This window comes from Macaca nemestrina, chromosome 7, assembly GCF_043159975.1.
Source record: "Macaca nemestrina isolate mMacNem1 chromosome 7, mMacNem.hap1, whole genome shotgun sequence".
NCBI lineage: Eukaryota > Metazoa > Chordata > Mammalia > Primates > Cercopithecidae > Macaca > Macaca nemestrina.
Genome location: NC_092131.1, coordinates 150,232,061 through 150,248,840, shown reverse-complemented (window position 1 = coordinate 150,248,840; position 16,780 = coordinate 150,232,061). Strand labels below are relative to the sequence as shown.

General features: G+C 43.3%; 1 protein-coding gene across 2 annotated transcripts in view; it reads right to left on the bottom strand.

Moving 5' to 3' along the window:
• Nucleotides 1-16,780, bottom strand: part of LOC105490296 (LEO1 homolog, Paf1/RNA polymerase II complex component) — a 40,275-nt gene that overhangs the window by 346 nt on the left and 23,149 nt on the right. The window contains exons 7-13 of one of the 2 annotated variants that reach the window (XM_071066839.1): nucleotides 15,868-15,962; nucleotides 14,506-14,640; nucleotides 13,547-13,682; nucleotides 11,520-11,706; nucleotides 8,970-9,067; nucleotides 3,108-3,204; nucleotides 1,003-1,009 (exon numbers count right to left, since the gene is read on the bottom strand). In XM_071066839.1, the coding sequence (XP_070922940.1) occupies nucleotides 1,003-1,009; nucleotides 3,108-3,204; nucleotides 8,970-9,067; nucleotides 11,520-11,706; nucleotides 13,547-13,682; nucleotides 14,506-14,640; nucleotides 15,868-15,962 (755 nt within the window). The remainder of the gene's footprint in view (nucleotides 1-1,002; nucleotides 1,010-3,107; nucleotides 3,205-8,969; nucleotides 9,068-11,519; nucleotides 11,707-13,546; nucleotides 13,683-14,505; nucleotides 14,641-15,867; nucleotides 15,963-16,780) is intronic. The other variant, XM_071066838.1, reaches the window with a different exon arrangement.

The window sequence follows — 16,780 nt, the reverse complement described above, 5'->3', positions numbered from 1 at the left end:
TTCCTGCAGATTGTGAGGGAGATTGTGAGGTGTCAGCAACTGTGAGCTAATCTCTCACAGGGAAACCTTTGAACACAGAGCAGGATGTGCAGGAAACTGGAGACAGGATTTGCCACAGAAGGGGTGGGGCTCTCCCAAAAGTTCTGCCTGTCTAACCACTGGTCCTGTCGGGATATTTTTACCATGATCAGGTAATTTCTCAAACTTTTTTTCTCTGCCTCCTCAGCATTTCACTTCTTTCCATTATCTAAAATTCAGTATTTTAAAGACTGTTGATTTGGGTTTTTTTGGAACAATTTGTTTCAATGCATTAAAAACTCACATCATAAAGGTTTTTAAGAAAATATTTCATGACATTAAAGGGCGTCTATACACAAGTTTCCTCTGTTTAAAATCATTCTGTACAAATGTTCTAACAGAAACAAATAATTTAGGAAGTTATCTAAAAAACATTTTTTACAGATAGAATTTGAACATGTCAGTATCTAAGTGTCAAATACTGATTAAAATAAACTGACACTAAGTGGGATGGGCCGGGCACGATGGCTCATGCCTGTAATCCTAGCACTTTGGGAGGCCAAAGGGGGTGGATCACCTGAGGTCAGGAGTTTGAAACCAGCCTGGCCAACATGGCAAAACTCCATTTCTACTAAAAATACAAAAATTAGCCAGGTGTGGTGGCACGCGCCTGTAATCCCAGCTACTTAAGAGACTGAAGCAGGAGAATCGCTTGAACCCAGGAGATAAAGGCTGCAGTAAGCTGAGATCGCGCCAATATATTCCAGCCTGGGCAACAAAGCAAGCAAGACTCTGTCTCAAAAATAAATAAAAATTAAAAATTAAATGGTATGAACAAATGGTTTGAAGGTTGAAGTTAGGGAAAGCCAGACATCTTGCTGCTGTGACCACAGGCTGCTACATGTAGAATGCAACCTGGTATGCCCACTTTTTTCTGATGGTTCTCATGGCTGGCCCTCTGACAGACAAGATAGCATCTCACACTTGTTTTCTGCCTTGTTATCCCAAATACATTCCCACAGACCTGAAAGGCCATAGGAGAATTCAAAGGGGGGAAGTTATGAATCCACAGTAAGGGATTTAGAGAAGTCCTCCTCCTCCATTTACCTCCCAGCTGGCAGCAGGGAAATTACCTAAACAGCAACACTGAAAGATAGATCCTGCCCCCAAGAAGGAACAAGAGCCCCTCCTGTCTACTCTACAGGCTACAGCAAACCCAAATCTCTCCCAGCCCCACAGGCAAAGAGCACATTCAATCACACTACTTGTCTTTTAATTTTCAAAGGAAAAATCTTATCTTAAACATTTTACATGCAATCACTATTTTTTGGTAACCTTCCAAAAATGAGCCTTGGTGCATTTGTCTTTTCAGCTCTAAAATCCTTTAAGGACATGAAATTTGAATCACTAAGAGAACTAGCATGGTAATTCTAAAAGATGGTCCAGCCTGTCCTAAAGATCCCTGGACAGCAGCAGCCAGGAGATGGCCAGGCCTCTCCCAAAGAAGTCTCACTGGCACCAGTCCTAATCCATCCTTGGGAGTGAGAAGCTGTGAAATTCTGCTTTGGAAAGCCTGCCAAGGACTGGCTGGGCGCGATGGCTCATGCCTGTAATCCCAGCACTTTGGGAGGCTGAGACCAGCAGATCACAGGTCAGGAGTTTGAAAGCAGCCTGACCAAGATGGTGAAACCCCGTCTGCATGAAAAATACAAAAAATTAGCCAGATGTGGTGCATGCCTGTAGTCCCAGCTACTCAGGAGGCTGAGGCAGGAGAATCACTTGAACCCGGGAGGTGGAGGTTGCAGTGGGCAGAAATCATGCCACTGCTCTCCAGCCTGGGCAACAAAGCGAGACTCCGTCTCAAAAAAAAAAAAAAGTCTGGGTGTGGTGGCTCATGCCTGTAATCCCAGCACTTTGGGAGGCCAAGGCAGGCGGACTACGAGCTCAGGAGTTCAAAACCAGCCTGGCCAACATGGTGAAACCCCATCTCTACTAAAACTACAAAAAAATTAGCCGGGCATGGTAGCAGGCACCTGTAATCCCAGCTACTTGGGAGGCTGAGGCAGGGGAATTGCTTGAACCCAGGAGGCGGAAGTTGCAGTGAGCCGAGACCACGCCGCTGCACTCTAGCCTGTGAGACGGAGCAGGACTCCGTCTCAAAAAAAAAAAAAAAAAAAAAAAAAAAAGCCTGCCAAGGACTGACTTCTCTGGCAGCTACACATAAGCACAGAAAAACACAACAAAGGGAATGGGCGCAGTGGCTCATGCCTGTAATCCCAGGGCTTTGGGAGGCCAAAGCAGGAGAATCACTTGAGGCCAGGAGTTTGAGTGAGACCAACCAGGGCAACATGGTAAGACATCTGTCTTCACCAAAAAATAATAATAATAATAATTGCTACAAAAAAATTTTTAATAAATAACAAGGTCACGTGTCGCTCGTGCCTATAATCCTAGCACTTTGAGAGGCTGCGGAAGGCAGATTACTTGAGGTCAGAAGTTAGAGACCAGCCTGGCCAACATGGTGAAACCCTGTCTCTACTAAAAAATACAAAAATTAGCTGGGCGTGGATTTGGAGGCTGAGGCAGGAGAATTACTTGAACCCAGGAGGCAGAGTATGCAGTGAGCCGAGATCGCGGTGCTGCACTCCAGCCTGGGCAACAGAGCAAGACTCCATCTCAAACAAACAAATAAATAAATAAGCAAGCCAGCCAGTCAGCCATCACACAGAGCAAAGGTGTATAGTTTCTCAGACTCCCAGGACTTAGAAAGGTGACAGAAGCCTTCAGGATGACTTCATTTTGTGAAATTACACATGTGGGATGCTGCCTTACTGAACATAACTGGAATGGATCCCAGTGTCATATATAAATGCAGTAAATGACAAAAATATGTTTATTAAGTCTAAAAGAAAGCTTGCTAATACAGTCACGAATGCAGGTCCCTGTAGGTACAGAAACAGTCCACAGTTATGAAGATAAGGCAGGGTTGTCAGAGGGGAAATGGAGTCTCAAGAGGGAGAGCTGGAGAAAGAGACACAGAGAGAAGGCTGCCTAGCACCATGTTCTAACTAATCCTTCACAGCAGGTACCTCTTTTGTCTAAGAAGCCGAGGGTTGGCCTTGATACCTCTCCCTTCCACTGTCTCCATGTTTCTTTCAGTTCGGGCCTTTCCCTTTTCCCAGACTCCTGGAGAACAGAGTACCAGCACACGGTTTCTCCCCCTACTGTTTATCTAGATCTTTGAGGTAATTGAGGTTTTGTAAAGTTTTAACTACTTAAAAAAATGAGGGAGAATAAAAAGCTCTCCTTTACATTTTTCTTCTTTTTGGTAACTTAGACTCTGTTGGAAAAGGGAAAATAGTATTTCTTGTTCAGCTACTACGTATTGTGTTACTTTCAAATCTGTTGTTTATTAATACTGTAATACAACATTTTTACAAGACAGGGAGCATAAACTCCATTGATCAGATGAGGAGATAGACTCAGAAATATGAGATGACTGGCCCAAGGCCATACAAGTGGGAAAGGGTAGCACCAAAATCGATGCAGTTCACTCTACTATAGACTGGCCCTCACCTCCATTTCAAGGCATGCTATGATGATAATGGTGTTCTCTGGGCTGTGGACCTGGGGTCTGAAAACTCCCCTTAATATCAGGAGGCATACCCAGGCTCCTGATGTTTGGGTGGGCTTTAGTGTGCAAAGAACAGAGAGGGACTTAGAACAGGAATGCTCCCATTCCTTCTTCCATTGTAACGCATGACCAGGACTCACACTAGGGTAACATGAAGAGGCAGTGGCAGGGGTTGAGAGGTCCAGGAAGAAGTAAAATCTTTGTTGTCAGGGCAGGAAAGGGAAGAGTGCAGGAAGACCTGAAAGAGAGTATTTGGATAAGGGAGGTAGAGGGTGGTTCCTGTAATAGCTAGGTGGCCATTCCCAAGAGGCATTTTTAAGTCAGGCAGTATAGGTTTGCAACTGCCCAGCCTAGAAGAAGGCTATCTAATGGATCACTTTAAAAAAAAAAAAAAAAAAAAAAAAAAAAAAACTCACTTCTGAGAATACTAGGAATAGACAGAAGTCCCATGATACTTCTCAATTTTCATTCACAGTTTCTATTTGCCAAGAAAAAAATAGCATCTGCTTAGATGAGGACTCACGTTTGCCAACAGTTCAGCACTATAAATGTATCATTAAGATGTTGCCTCATCTAATTTAAAACAAGTATGTTGCAGAACAATGAAACAAATTTTGGCCAGGTGCAGTGGCTCACACCTGTAATCCCAGCACTTTGGGAGGCCAAGGCAGGTGGATCGTCTGATGTCAGGAGTTTGAGACCAGCCTGACCAACATGGCAAAACCCTGTCTCTACTAAAAATACAAAAATTAGCTGGGCATGGTGGCGGGTGCCTATAATCCCAACTACTAGGAAGGCTGAGGCAGGAGAATTGCTTGAACCCAGGAGGTGAAGGCTGCAATGAGCCAAGATGGCACCACTGCAATCCAGCCTGGGCAAGAGAATGAGACTTGGTCTCAAAAAAAAAAAAAACCAACAAATTTTGTCTAGTGCCGAGCACAGTGGCTCATGCCTGTAATCCCAGCACTTTGGGTGGTCGAGGTCGGAGGATCCCTTGAGTTCAGAAGTTTGAGACCAGCTTGGGCAACAAAGTGAGACCCTCTGTGTATAAAAAATAGGCTGGGCGCGGTGGCTCACACCTGTAATCCCAGCACTTTAGGGGACCAAGGCAGGCAGATCATGAGGTCAGGAGGTCGAGACCAGCCTGGCCAACATAGTGAAACCCCATGTCTACTAAAAATACAAAAAAATTAGCCGGGCGTGGTGGCGGGCACCTGTAATCCTAGCTGCTCGGGAGGCTGAGGCAGGAGAATCACTTGAACACAGGAGGCGGAGGTTGAAGTAAGCCAAGATCGCGCCACTGCACTCCAGCCTGGATAACAGTCTGAAAATCTTTCTCAAAAATAAAATAATTAATTAAATTAAATAAATATAAAAATAGGCTGGGTACGGTGGCTCACGCCTTTAATCCCAGCACTTTGGGAGGCCAAGGCAGGTGAATCACAAGGTCAGGAGTTCGAGACCAGCCTGGCCAACACGGTGAAACCCTGTCTCTACTAAAAGTACAAAAATTAGCCAGGCGTGGTGGCACACACCTGTAATCCTAGCAACTTGGGAGGCTGAGGCAGCAGAATCACTTAAACCTGGGAGGTGGAGGTTGCAGTGAGCCAAGATTGCGCCACTGCAATCCAGCCTGGGCAGCAGAGTGAGACCCTGTCTCAAAAAAAAAAAAAGAAAGAAAGAAAAGAAAGAAAGGCCTGGTAATAATGTATTATCAAGAGAGAATATCAATAAAGTGACAGAAATGATTAAAAAAAAAAAAAAGGATCAAATGGTAATTCTTACACTGAAAGGGTAACTGAAATGAATTATGACCAGAGGGGCACAATAGTAGATTTGAACTAGCATCAGCAGACTTAATAATGGAACGAAGAGATTATGCAGTCTGAAGAACGGAGAAAACAGAATGAAGAAAAATGAATAGAGTCCCAGAGAAATGCGAGACACCACTAGACACACCAACATATACCTAATGGGAACAGCAGGAGAGGAGGGAAAACAGCAGAAAAAATATTAAATGAAACAATGACTGAAAACTTCCCAGATTTGTTGAAAAACATTAACCTACACATCCAAGAAGCTCAACAAACTGCAAGTAGAATAAATGCAAAGAGAACCACATGCAGATACATCACAGTAAAAATGCTGAAAGATAGAAAAATTCCTGAAAACAGCTAGAGAAAAATGATTGGTCACATACAAGGGAATCTCAAGACGATAAACAGCTGGCTTCTCATCAGAACAATGGAGGGCAGAAGGCAGAGGATGGCATATTCAAAGTGCCAAAAGAAATCACCATTAGAAAGCTCATTTTTCAATAATAATAATGGAAGCCAAAAATCTCCTGAAAGAAAATTGCTCTAAAATTGCATAACCACTGAAAATGTTTCAAGAGGATAAAATATATTTCAGATAAAGATACCAACGAAGAAAATAGGAATTTCAGCTACATAGCTTTACAAAGGTACCAGTTAGGGTAAAGGATAGAAATAAGAATTTTTTAAAAATTAGTTATAATTTTTAATTGCTAATCATCATGCTGTCTGGTACATTACTGATTTCCTCCTGAATGATACTTAAGGGAAGTCCTTATCTTAGAGAGTTTAGGCGTACTTGTCAGAGAACAAACTGAAATGGTCAACAATCTGTTTCCATGTGCTTTTTAAAAATTCCAGTTTCATCACACTTTGAAATAGTAATGATATCTTCATAATATAAATATGTATTTATATACTTTTATATATACTATGTGTAAACTTTAATTTATACACATGATATAAAATTCTAATTTTACAGCAACGCTTAGAGAAAAATGAGGTTCAGAAAAGCCAGATATTTAAGATAAAAGATTTCAGTAGTAGAAGCAGGATTCAAACCTAGGTGGTCTTTTAAGACTCCAAAGCCTCTACTCTCTTAGCTCTGCTATGCTACCTTGATCTATAGATACCTGGGAAACAGGTAAGGCCATTATTTCACAGGCACAATCAACATACTCTCAACAAAGCAGTCAGTGATCCTACTAAGAGTTAAATCATATCTTCTCTCCTCTGCTGAAAACCTCCAACGAAAACCACTCAGAATAAAAAACCAAAAAAACAAAATCAGTCTGTCGCGGTGGCTTATGCCCGTAATCCCGGCACTTTGGGAAGCTGAGGCAAGCACATTGCTTGAGTCCAGGAATTCAGGACCAGCCTGGGCAACATGCTGAAACCCTGTCTCTACAAAAAATACAAAAAAAAAAAAAAAAGGCCTTACAAATGGTGTGAGGCCGTAGGTGATTTGGCGCCATCATATTTTTGCCCTCTCCCTCACAGGGCTCCAGCTTCAGCCTCTGTGCTTTCTTCACACATGCCAGGCAGGTTCCCACCTCAGGGCCTTTGCACTTCCTAATTCTGCATGCACCACTCTCCAGAGAGCTGAACAGTTCACTGTCACTACCTTCAGATGTTTACTCAAAGATCACCATTCCAGTGAGAGCGTCCCTGAACAGTATTTCTAAAAGTACAACATCCCAACTCCCAAGACCCCCCAGGACATTCTCTACATCCCTTTCCTGCAGAATTTGTCTCCTGACCACTTTTCACCATCTGCTCTACCATATATAGTATTTTACTTTATATAGTATTTCACTGGTATAGTAAAGACTTTAAATTTCTCAGTATCTCCGTATCACCCAGTGGGGTGTTAAATACTTGCTGGGGTATTAAGAAGAAGAAAGAGGCTGGGTGTGGTGGCTCATGCCTGTAATCCCAACACTTTGAGAGTCCGAGGCGGGCGGATCACGAGATCAGGAGATCGAGACCATCCTAACACGGTGAAACCCCATCTCTACTAAAAATATAAAAAATTAGCCAGGCGTGGTGGCGGGCACCTGTAGTCCCAGCTACTCGGGAGGCTGAGGCAGAATGGCATGAATCTGGGAGGCAGAGCTTGCAGTGAGCCGAGGTCATGCCACTGCGCTCCAGCCTGGGCGACAGAGCAAGGCTTAAAAAAAAAAAAAAAGAAAGAAAAAGAAAAATACTCAGGGCCTATTCTCTTATAATATGAAAAGAATACTGTTTAAAATAATTTATTTTGTCAATAATAAATGAAAACTTATTTCAATTTATTACTCAATACAATTTCAAATACTTTCTTTTTTTTTTTTTGAGATGGAGTTTCACTCCTGTTGCCCAGGCTGGAGTGCAATGGTGCGATCTCAGCTCACCACAACCTGTGCCTCCCGGGTTCAAGCGATTCTCCTGCCTCAGTCTCCTGAGGCTGTGAGTAGCTGGGATTACAGGCATGCACCACCATGTCCTGCTAATTTGTATTTTTAGTGGAGACGAGGTTTCTCCATGTTGGTCAGGCTAGTCTGGAACTCCCAACCTCAAGTGATCCGCCTGCCTCGGCCTCCCAAAGTGCTGGGATTACAGCCGTGAACCACCGTGCCCGGCCAAATACTATTTCATCTAAATAAAAAGAAAATATGTTTTCCCAACACAAGAATGAATGCTTTTTTTTTTTTTTTTTTGAGACAGGGTCCCATTCTGTTGCCCAAGCTGGAGCGCAGTGGTGCAATCATGTCTCACTGCAGCCTCAAGAATCCTCCCACCCCAACAGTCCTCCCACCCCAACAGTCCTCCCACCCCAACAGTCCTCCCACCCCAACAGTCCTCCCACCCCAACAATCCTCCCACCTCAAGACTCTGGTAGCTGAGACTACAGGCACACACCACTACCCCCAGCTAATTTTTGTACTTTTTTGGAGAGATGGGGTCTCCCTATGTTGCCCAGTCTAGTCTCAAACTCCTGAGCTCAAGCGATCTGGCTGCCTAGGCCTCCCAAAATACTGGGATTACAGGCATAAGCCACCACCTCTAACCAAGAATGAATTATTTTCCTAATAAAAAAAAATACTGAGAATTTTTACAAAAAGGAGATACACCCTCTGGTCTACCACACTGAATGATCCATCACTCTCTCTTGGATGAGCCTTGGTATGTCAGGGACCTGCATGCACCTTTTCTTCCAGGCCTTTCCATCTATCCAGAGTGACCTACCAGAGATAGGACAGTTTGCCCAGCAAGCTTCTGATCACTCTTCAACACCCAGCAAGAAGTCTCATCCTCCATGCAGCCTTCTAAGACCTCTCTAAATACTGGCATCAGACCCTCCTCTGGAGCACTCTGTCTTGTTACTGCACTTATCTCGCTGGATTTCAGTGAAGTGTGTAGACAACTAATTTGTGCCTGCCTGATCTGTGAGCTCTTCATTCAAAGCAGTTGGCTCCTGAGTACAGGATTAAACCCCTAGAATTGAATAAATTTGGTCTTACCTCATCACTGGTAAGTTTCTTTGCTTTGAGTAATCTTTGAGCCTTATCTTCTTCTGATCCCTCATCACTGTCTGATGAATAGATTCTGGCTCGTTCCTCTGAAAGCAAAAGTATAGATTGTGAGTGACCTTTTTTTTTTTTTTTTTTTCCTGAGACAGGGTCTTGCTTTGAGGCCCAGGCTGGAGAGAAGTGGCATAATCATGGCTCACTGCAGCCTTGACCTCCTGGGCTCAGGTGATCTTCCTGCCTCAGCCTCCCAAGTAGGTGGGACCACAGGTGTGCGCTACCTACCCATGCCCAGCTAATATTTTTTTCCTTTTAGTGGAGATGAAGTCTTGCCATGTTGCACAGGCTGGTCTTGAACTCTTAGAATCAAGCAATCCTCCTTCTTCAGCCTCCTAAAGTGCTGGGATTATAGGCATGAGCCACTGTGCCCAGCTGTGAGTGGCTTTCGAAGACAGTGAACTATTCATTCTTAAATGGTTTCTTCTCATAAATATCTTTAGTTCCCTCTGTATATTTCCTCCCAGAGGAACCAAATAATTTTAAAGTTTTTGATTTAAAGATAAATATAAATTTTAGATATGTTGAAATAAAGCAGACTTACCCTCTCAAAATACAAAAACCTGACCACCTTTAAAGATCAAAAAGGCTTGTGTGCAAGGTTTCTAAAGAGGCAGATACCCTACTCTTCCGAAGTCAACTATTAAAGCCTGAGACATTCTTCCACCGGTAACAGTTAATTCCAAAATGAGCTTTGAAGGTAAAGCAAGAAAGTGTTTTCCTGGTCCTGTAAAGACCGTTTGTTGCCAGGCAGACCTTTCAAAGAGAGATGCAGAGGGGCGCCCATCTGCTCCACTGCCCAAGCCCAAGTGAACCTCTGGGTGGAATAAGAGCCAAGGACTTTAGACCAAGCCCCTCCCCTCAAAACCCAAAGCCTTCCCTTTGTCCCCGCTCCTTGTCTATCTGATTACTGTATGGATCTGAGCACTACTAGACTCATGTGCTAGATTTTTAATCTCTGGTGACCTGAATGTTACATACCTCTCTCCCTTAAAGCATCCTCGGATTTTTAAAATTTTAATTTAATTTTTGTGTGGTTTATTTCCACACAATTGAATCTTTTTCTATGGGAAATCAGCATTGACAAAAAAGAAAGGGTCTCTGTACTGTGGCCCCCAAAAAAATAATAGGTAGGTAATATGTAACAGGCCGCCCGACCACATGCAGCCACTACAAGAAAAATAATAGGTAGGTAATATGTAACAGGTCACCAGACCAAATGCAGTCACTACAAGAAAAGGAGAAATGAGTTTCATGGGAGAGTCAAAGAAAAATAAATTCGGGTGTTTTAAAAATTTACTTGTTATATGCCAGGCTCTAGGCTAAGTACTTTAAATGTATTATATCATGTAATCCTCAAAACAACCTTATGTTCTAACTACCATTATTAATAGGTTGTTTTTGTCATGATGAGGCAACAGAAGTTAAGGGAGACTATGTAACTCTTCAGAAGTTACACAACTAAAAAGTGGCAGACTGAGATGAGAGTGGGCAGGGTCAGGAGGCCAGCCAGGTCTTCTTCGTTCGCTTTTCAGCATGTCTTCTTGCTACTGGCTTGGGGGAACCCCTGGGTAAGAACCAGGTGGGACAGATGTCTCAGAAGTCAGATGACCTTGGTTTAAGAACTGACCACTTAGCAACTACGTGCCTTTGGGCAAGTTATTCAACCTCTCGAAGTCTCAGTTTCTGCAATAAGAACAAGGAAATAAGAGCAACTAGATCATAATGTTATGAGGATCAAATAGGATGCATGTCAAGTGTTGAGCATCTGCCTAAAATTCAGTATGTGTGGAAAAAACGGTAACCATCAGAAATCACTGATACTTGCGAAAGGAGGAAATATGCTTCTAAGAGAAATGTAGAAGAAGAATGAAAGAAAATATCACATAATTTCGGAATAGTTTAATTTCTTGATTCCCAATTAGGTAATAAAAAAAAGTTTACAGAAGTTCCAATATAATTGACAGATTCTCAAGTCAGAAAGCAGAAGCTCAAGGGATAAAACCCAAAGTGGGAACAACAGCAGTTCCTACCTTTCAAGCCCATCTGAATGAACTAAGATCACTCATGACAACCGGTTCTTTAAAAATGTCCTGGCCAGGCACAGTGGCTCATGCCTGTAATCCCAGCACTTTGGGAGGCCAAAGCGGGCAGATCATTTGAGGTCAGGAGTTTGAGACCAGCCTGGTCAATGGTGAAACCCCGTCTCTACTGAAAATACAAAAATTAGCCGGGTATGGTGGTGCACACCTGTAATCCCAGCTACTCAGGAGGCTGAGGCAGGAGAATCACTTGAACCCGGGAGGCAGAGGATGCAGTGAGCCGAGATCACGCCACTGTACTACAGCCTGAATGACAGAGCAAGACTCTGTCTCAAAAAAAAAAAAAAAAAAGGGGTCCATTGACTTGGCAGTCAGATTACATCCAATGCTAGGATGAAATCCAGAATCCTGAAATGATGAAATGTAATTTCCACACATGACTCACCTCGAATGCCCCCTTTATATCGGTTTTTAATGGCAGCCAAGCTGATGGACTCCTCGCCTTCCTCCTCCTCATCATATCGATCAGGTTCCAGGTAACTGGCACTCAGCCCCCGCTGGTGCTGTTTCTCTCTCATTCGGCGCTGCTGAGATTCCCTACGTATGGAAGCCCTCAAACGTTCTTCTTCTTTCTGTAAAGAAGCAAATAACCTCTTTAACCTAAAAAGGAGCTACTTTTGTGCCCACTTGAACCCACTTTTATCACAAACAGCATGTAATATCTGGTCAAGATAACAGCTGTCCCATGTGTGTTCCCCATCACACCTCTGTGCCTCCACATGGACCCTCTGGTTTGGTTTGCAGGAGCGAAGGCAACACAAGGGTAAAGCAGCAGAAGGGAGCCCTGACACTAACCGGCCCAACTGGCATTGGCACAGGTGTGTCCTTGGGAGCCGTGCTGGTGTCCTGTGCTGCCACTTAACCCAGAGAGAAGCGACCCGCCTGAGAAACCCCATCCATGCCCAGCAGACACCTAAACTGACTCCCTGGAGTAGCAGTGGCTATTCCCGTTCATCCCTGAACCACAGACACCTGATCTGCCCCAGCTCTACCAAACGCCCATAGTTCCAGATATTCTGGTCCCAGCCCCTCAGCCCCTCAACCCAGACAGCTCCTCACGGCTCCTGATGACAGGCTGGGGAGCGTCCTAAAGCCACAAGGTAGAGCTTTCGTTTCTTTTGCACTGCCTGGCATTCTGCATCTTGATGTTAAACCAGGTTGGGGGTAGGGGTGGTGTTCGAGTAGGTTTTAGGGATATTCTGGGATTTCTTTGAAAGTCTTCCTCATCCAATTGCTCTGTATTATCATACACAACTCCACATCTATTGCTAGGAATTTTATGAAACAGATTGTTTTTGTAATATGTGGCTGTACGGAGGTTAGAGTAAAAATCACTGTCAGTAGTACAGGGACTAAGAACAAACTAGCTGACTCCTTGTCTACATTTTCACAGGAGCTGGGGACATGGAGGAGGGTGTAGGGGGATGCTTAAAGTGGTTCAAGAGCTCCTCCAGTAATGCTGAGGCTGGAATCTGCAGGTTCCTCCAACTCCCTTAGCCTGTACAGAAAAGGTGGGGAAATGGAACAAGCCCAGCTCAAAAGCAAATGCCCCTATATACCACTGGGTTAGGTACTGCTATGAGATCTGGTTTAATCTGCCTCGATGAACAAATATAGGATGGAGGAAAAAGTAAGGGCTCAGAGCCAAACCTGCAGCAGAGCCTGACCATAAGATTAGTAAGAAAGGCCCTGAGGCAACTGGACTGTCTTAGCCTCACCATGCCCTGCTTCACTAAACAATATAATCACAAAGGCAGGTTGGGCAAAGGCCAAAATCTAGTAGGGATTAGAGGAGATGGAGAGGAGAAATGATGAGCCTGTACCATTGCATCTGGCTTCTCAAACACAGTGCTGCAGGAAAGGCCAATGGCCAATATGAGCGCATGCTCTATCGATTAGGTACAACGCCCCAAATAAACTTGTGCCTAATTAACAGCTGGGTCACATTTGAAAATATACCAGGTAGAATGTTACAAACTGACCTTAAAAACTCATAAGCTCGTCTTATTCTTTACCAGAGTCTCCTTTAGGCACTCTCTCATTCAAACTCCTGGTCTATTCTCTATTTTACACTACTCTCTAGTATCTCCACTGACTTCTGACATGGATTCTAAACCACACATAGAAGACTTAATGATCTTTGGACTTATACATGAAAATTCAGATATTTCAATCACTGGTTTGTTGCTGAACTCTCAGGGCCTGGTGAAGAGAGAACTTGAGCCATGTGTCTGTTTTACTGTCATCGCCGCATCACGCATTGTTTGGCGAATGCTGAGGAAATGAATCCAGCTCCCTATTCATGTCGGTTGGAAGAGGAAAAGGTGGGCCAATAAGAGATGAAGAACAAGCATTTTGGGAAATACTTTCCTAATTAACAAAGAATCCCAGGATAAGGCTTAGCAAACATACCTTAATCATTTCTGTGCGTTGGCATTCAGGATCACGACCAGCCATTGGCAAGATTCTAATCTTCTGTGTCTTTGAACACCTATCTGCAAGCGACAGAGTCATCTTTCTATGTGTGGCACTGTCTGTAGAGTGAGGTCTGCCAGGAAATAAACAAAGAGCATCTCACTGTTTACCAGATACATTTGTGAGCCAGTGATACCCACGTCACAGAAGAGCCCAGTGACCATTTCCTAGTCACCTGAACAAACAGGCAGGGACACTCGACTGAATATACCAGGTGGAAGATTGTGATTTTCTTCATTCTGTGGCTCACTGAGACATTCTTATTCCACAAATGAAAACAGAAGGTTGGAGTAAAAAAGACTGTATGGCATGATGGCCTTCTAGAAGCAATAAATGGATAAGCTCAAGCAACATGAATTAGATACTACGGGTTGGTGCAAAAGTAATTACGGCTTTTGCCATTACTTTTAATTAGTATTAATATATTAATATTGTTAATATAACTATCTTATTTTATAGATTTAGGAAACTGAGGCAAAAAGAGATTGAGAAAGTGGCACAAGGTCACACAAGTGGAAACGGAATTCAAATATGAGCCTAACTGATTCCAAAGCCTGTATGTTGACCTTTACAATTTCAAAAAGCTAAATCATAACCAACATTATTGTGCCCCCTCTAAAGATAAGCATTACCCAAGGTAGTTATAATAGTCACTGGAATTAAATACATTGACATTCTCTTGTAAGTCTGGTTAGCATGACCTGGTTCCCTAAGAAATAGCAACTTTCAGTGTATTTGACAAAATAACCTTTGAACCATCAGAACTATGCACAAGATCTTGGTTCTTGCTGAATCACACCGTGGGGTTACATCACTCAGGTGGCAGGCATTACAGAAACATCTATGTTTCACTGCTTTTACCATAAAAAATAATACATAATAATAATAACAGTTACCTGAAGGTGAGTTTCGTTTTAAAGACTGCTTGTCCCTGTAGACCAGTACCTTGTCTTATAAAAAGATGATTGTGGTCGCCCTGCAGTGGGGCTTTGTACACATCAAACACTTCATTGCCTAAATGCAGGGACATGCTGGAAAGAAGAAACATTTCATATACTAAAGTCATAAAGCTTTCACTCTACCATCTTACTTCACTTAAAGGTGATTCAGGCTGGGCACGGTGGCCCAAACATGTAATCCCAGCACTTTGAGAGACTGAGGCGGGTGGGATCACGAGGTCAGGAGTTTGAGACCAGGCTGGCCAACATGATGAAACCCTGTCTCTACTAAAAATACAAAAATCAGCTGGGTGTGGTGGTGCACACCTGTAGTCCCAGCTCTCAGGAGGCTGAGGCAGGAGAACTGCTTGAACCCAGGAAGTGGAGTTGCAGTAAGCCAAGATCGTGCCACTGCACTCCAGCCTGGGCAATAAGACAAGACTCCATCTCAAGGAAAAAAAAAAAACAAAACAAAACGTGATTCAACTGCTGCTCTCTCTCTTTAAATAGAATTCAGAAGGAAAGAAAATAAGAAGTCATAATGAGAAAAACTGACTGACTACAAAGAAGTAACACATGCTGGGACATTTACCAGGCTCTACTACAGTCCCAGTGAAGGGCAATTTTTCTAAAATGTCAATTTGTGGCCGGGCATGGTGGTTGACGCCTGTAACCCCAGCACTTTGGGAAGTGGAGGATCGCTTGAGCCCAGGAGTTCAAGACCAGCCTAAGCAACATATGGAGAACTGTGTCTACAAAGTGTTTTTTGTTGTTTTTTTTTTTTTGTGAGATGGCATCTTGCTCTATTGCCCAGGCTGGAATGCAGTGGTGCGATCTCAGCTCACTGCAACCTCCGCCTCCTGGGTTCAAGGAATTCTCTGCCTCAGCCTCCTGAGAGTACCTGGGATTACAGGCATCTGCCACCACACCCAGCTCATTTTTAGTAGAGACGGGGTTTCACCATCTTGACCAGGCTGGTCTTGAACTCCTGACCTCGTGATCCACCCGCCTTGGCCTCCCAAAGTGCTGGGATTACAGGCGTGAGCCACCGCGCGCAGGCTTGCTTTTTTTTTTCCCATAATCCATGCAGGGTGGTGCACACCAGGCAGTCTCAGCTACTTGGGAGGTGGAAGGATCACTTAGGACTAGGAGTTTGAGGCTCCGCTGAGCTATTATCATGTCACTGCACTCCAACATGGGCAACAGAGACCCCATTTCTAAAACTAATAATAATAAATTTAAAAATAAAAAGTATTTCAAAACTTGATCCCTCTGACCCATTCTGGGTATGTCAATACCCTTCAGGCATTTTGTGCTCACCTTCCATCTGACCACTTGACTATCCTAGCATTGCTTTCTTTAATTTCATTTCCTTCTTCATCCCGGCGTATCCTCCATCTTATAGTATTTTCTACCTGTTTCACAACACAAGTACTTTAGAAAATTACAGTTTAAATGATTCTATGCATCTTTTTCTTCCTCAAGAGGCACATAATCACAGAATAAGCATACAGAGGTGACAGATGTATGTGTGGCAGGAAAATGAACAACACTGAAACCCTCTAAATCACCTAGAGATGTTGGATAAATTAAAAGCAGGGGAAAAAATATGCTTAAGTGAATTTCTGAACTCCCAGTTATCAGAATCATAAAGAAAGCTTAGAGCATTTGAGCAGATGGCAGATACTAAATGTACAGTAACCCCGAGATACGTTAAGACACAGTAAGAATTACAAGGGACAGGTGATAAAACTTGAGTCCATGTGAGGCAGAAATTTTGAATTGAAACCCCTATATGAAGCAGGTTCTCTCACAGAGCTAAAAACTCTAGAAAAATGAGACCAAAAACTCTGCCTATTGGCACAAAGAGAAAAATTTCCCATATATGAGCAAGGATAAATAAGTGCCCTATGAAAATTAAAACCCCAGATTTCAATAGTTTTAGAGCCTATCTTACCTGCATGGTGGGGAAACACCAGACAGAGTTGGCAAATGAAAACCACTGTTACTGAAATTAAAGTCAGTGGGACCTCCAGGAAAACACAGCATGCTAAATGCATGCAGTTTATCACTGCTGCCTCCTGGAAACCCACTAAAATGACAATGAAGAGTCAAAACAGGACAGACAAGGATAGAAGGAATGAGAATGAAGCTGGCAACAGACAGACAGAAGCCAACAATGTGAAAACTGCCAATGCCAAGACCGTGCTTCCCTCTGCCTGTTCCCCCAGTG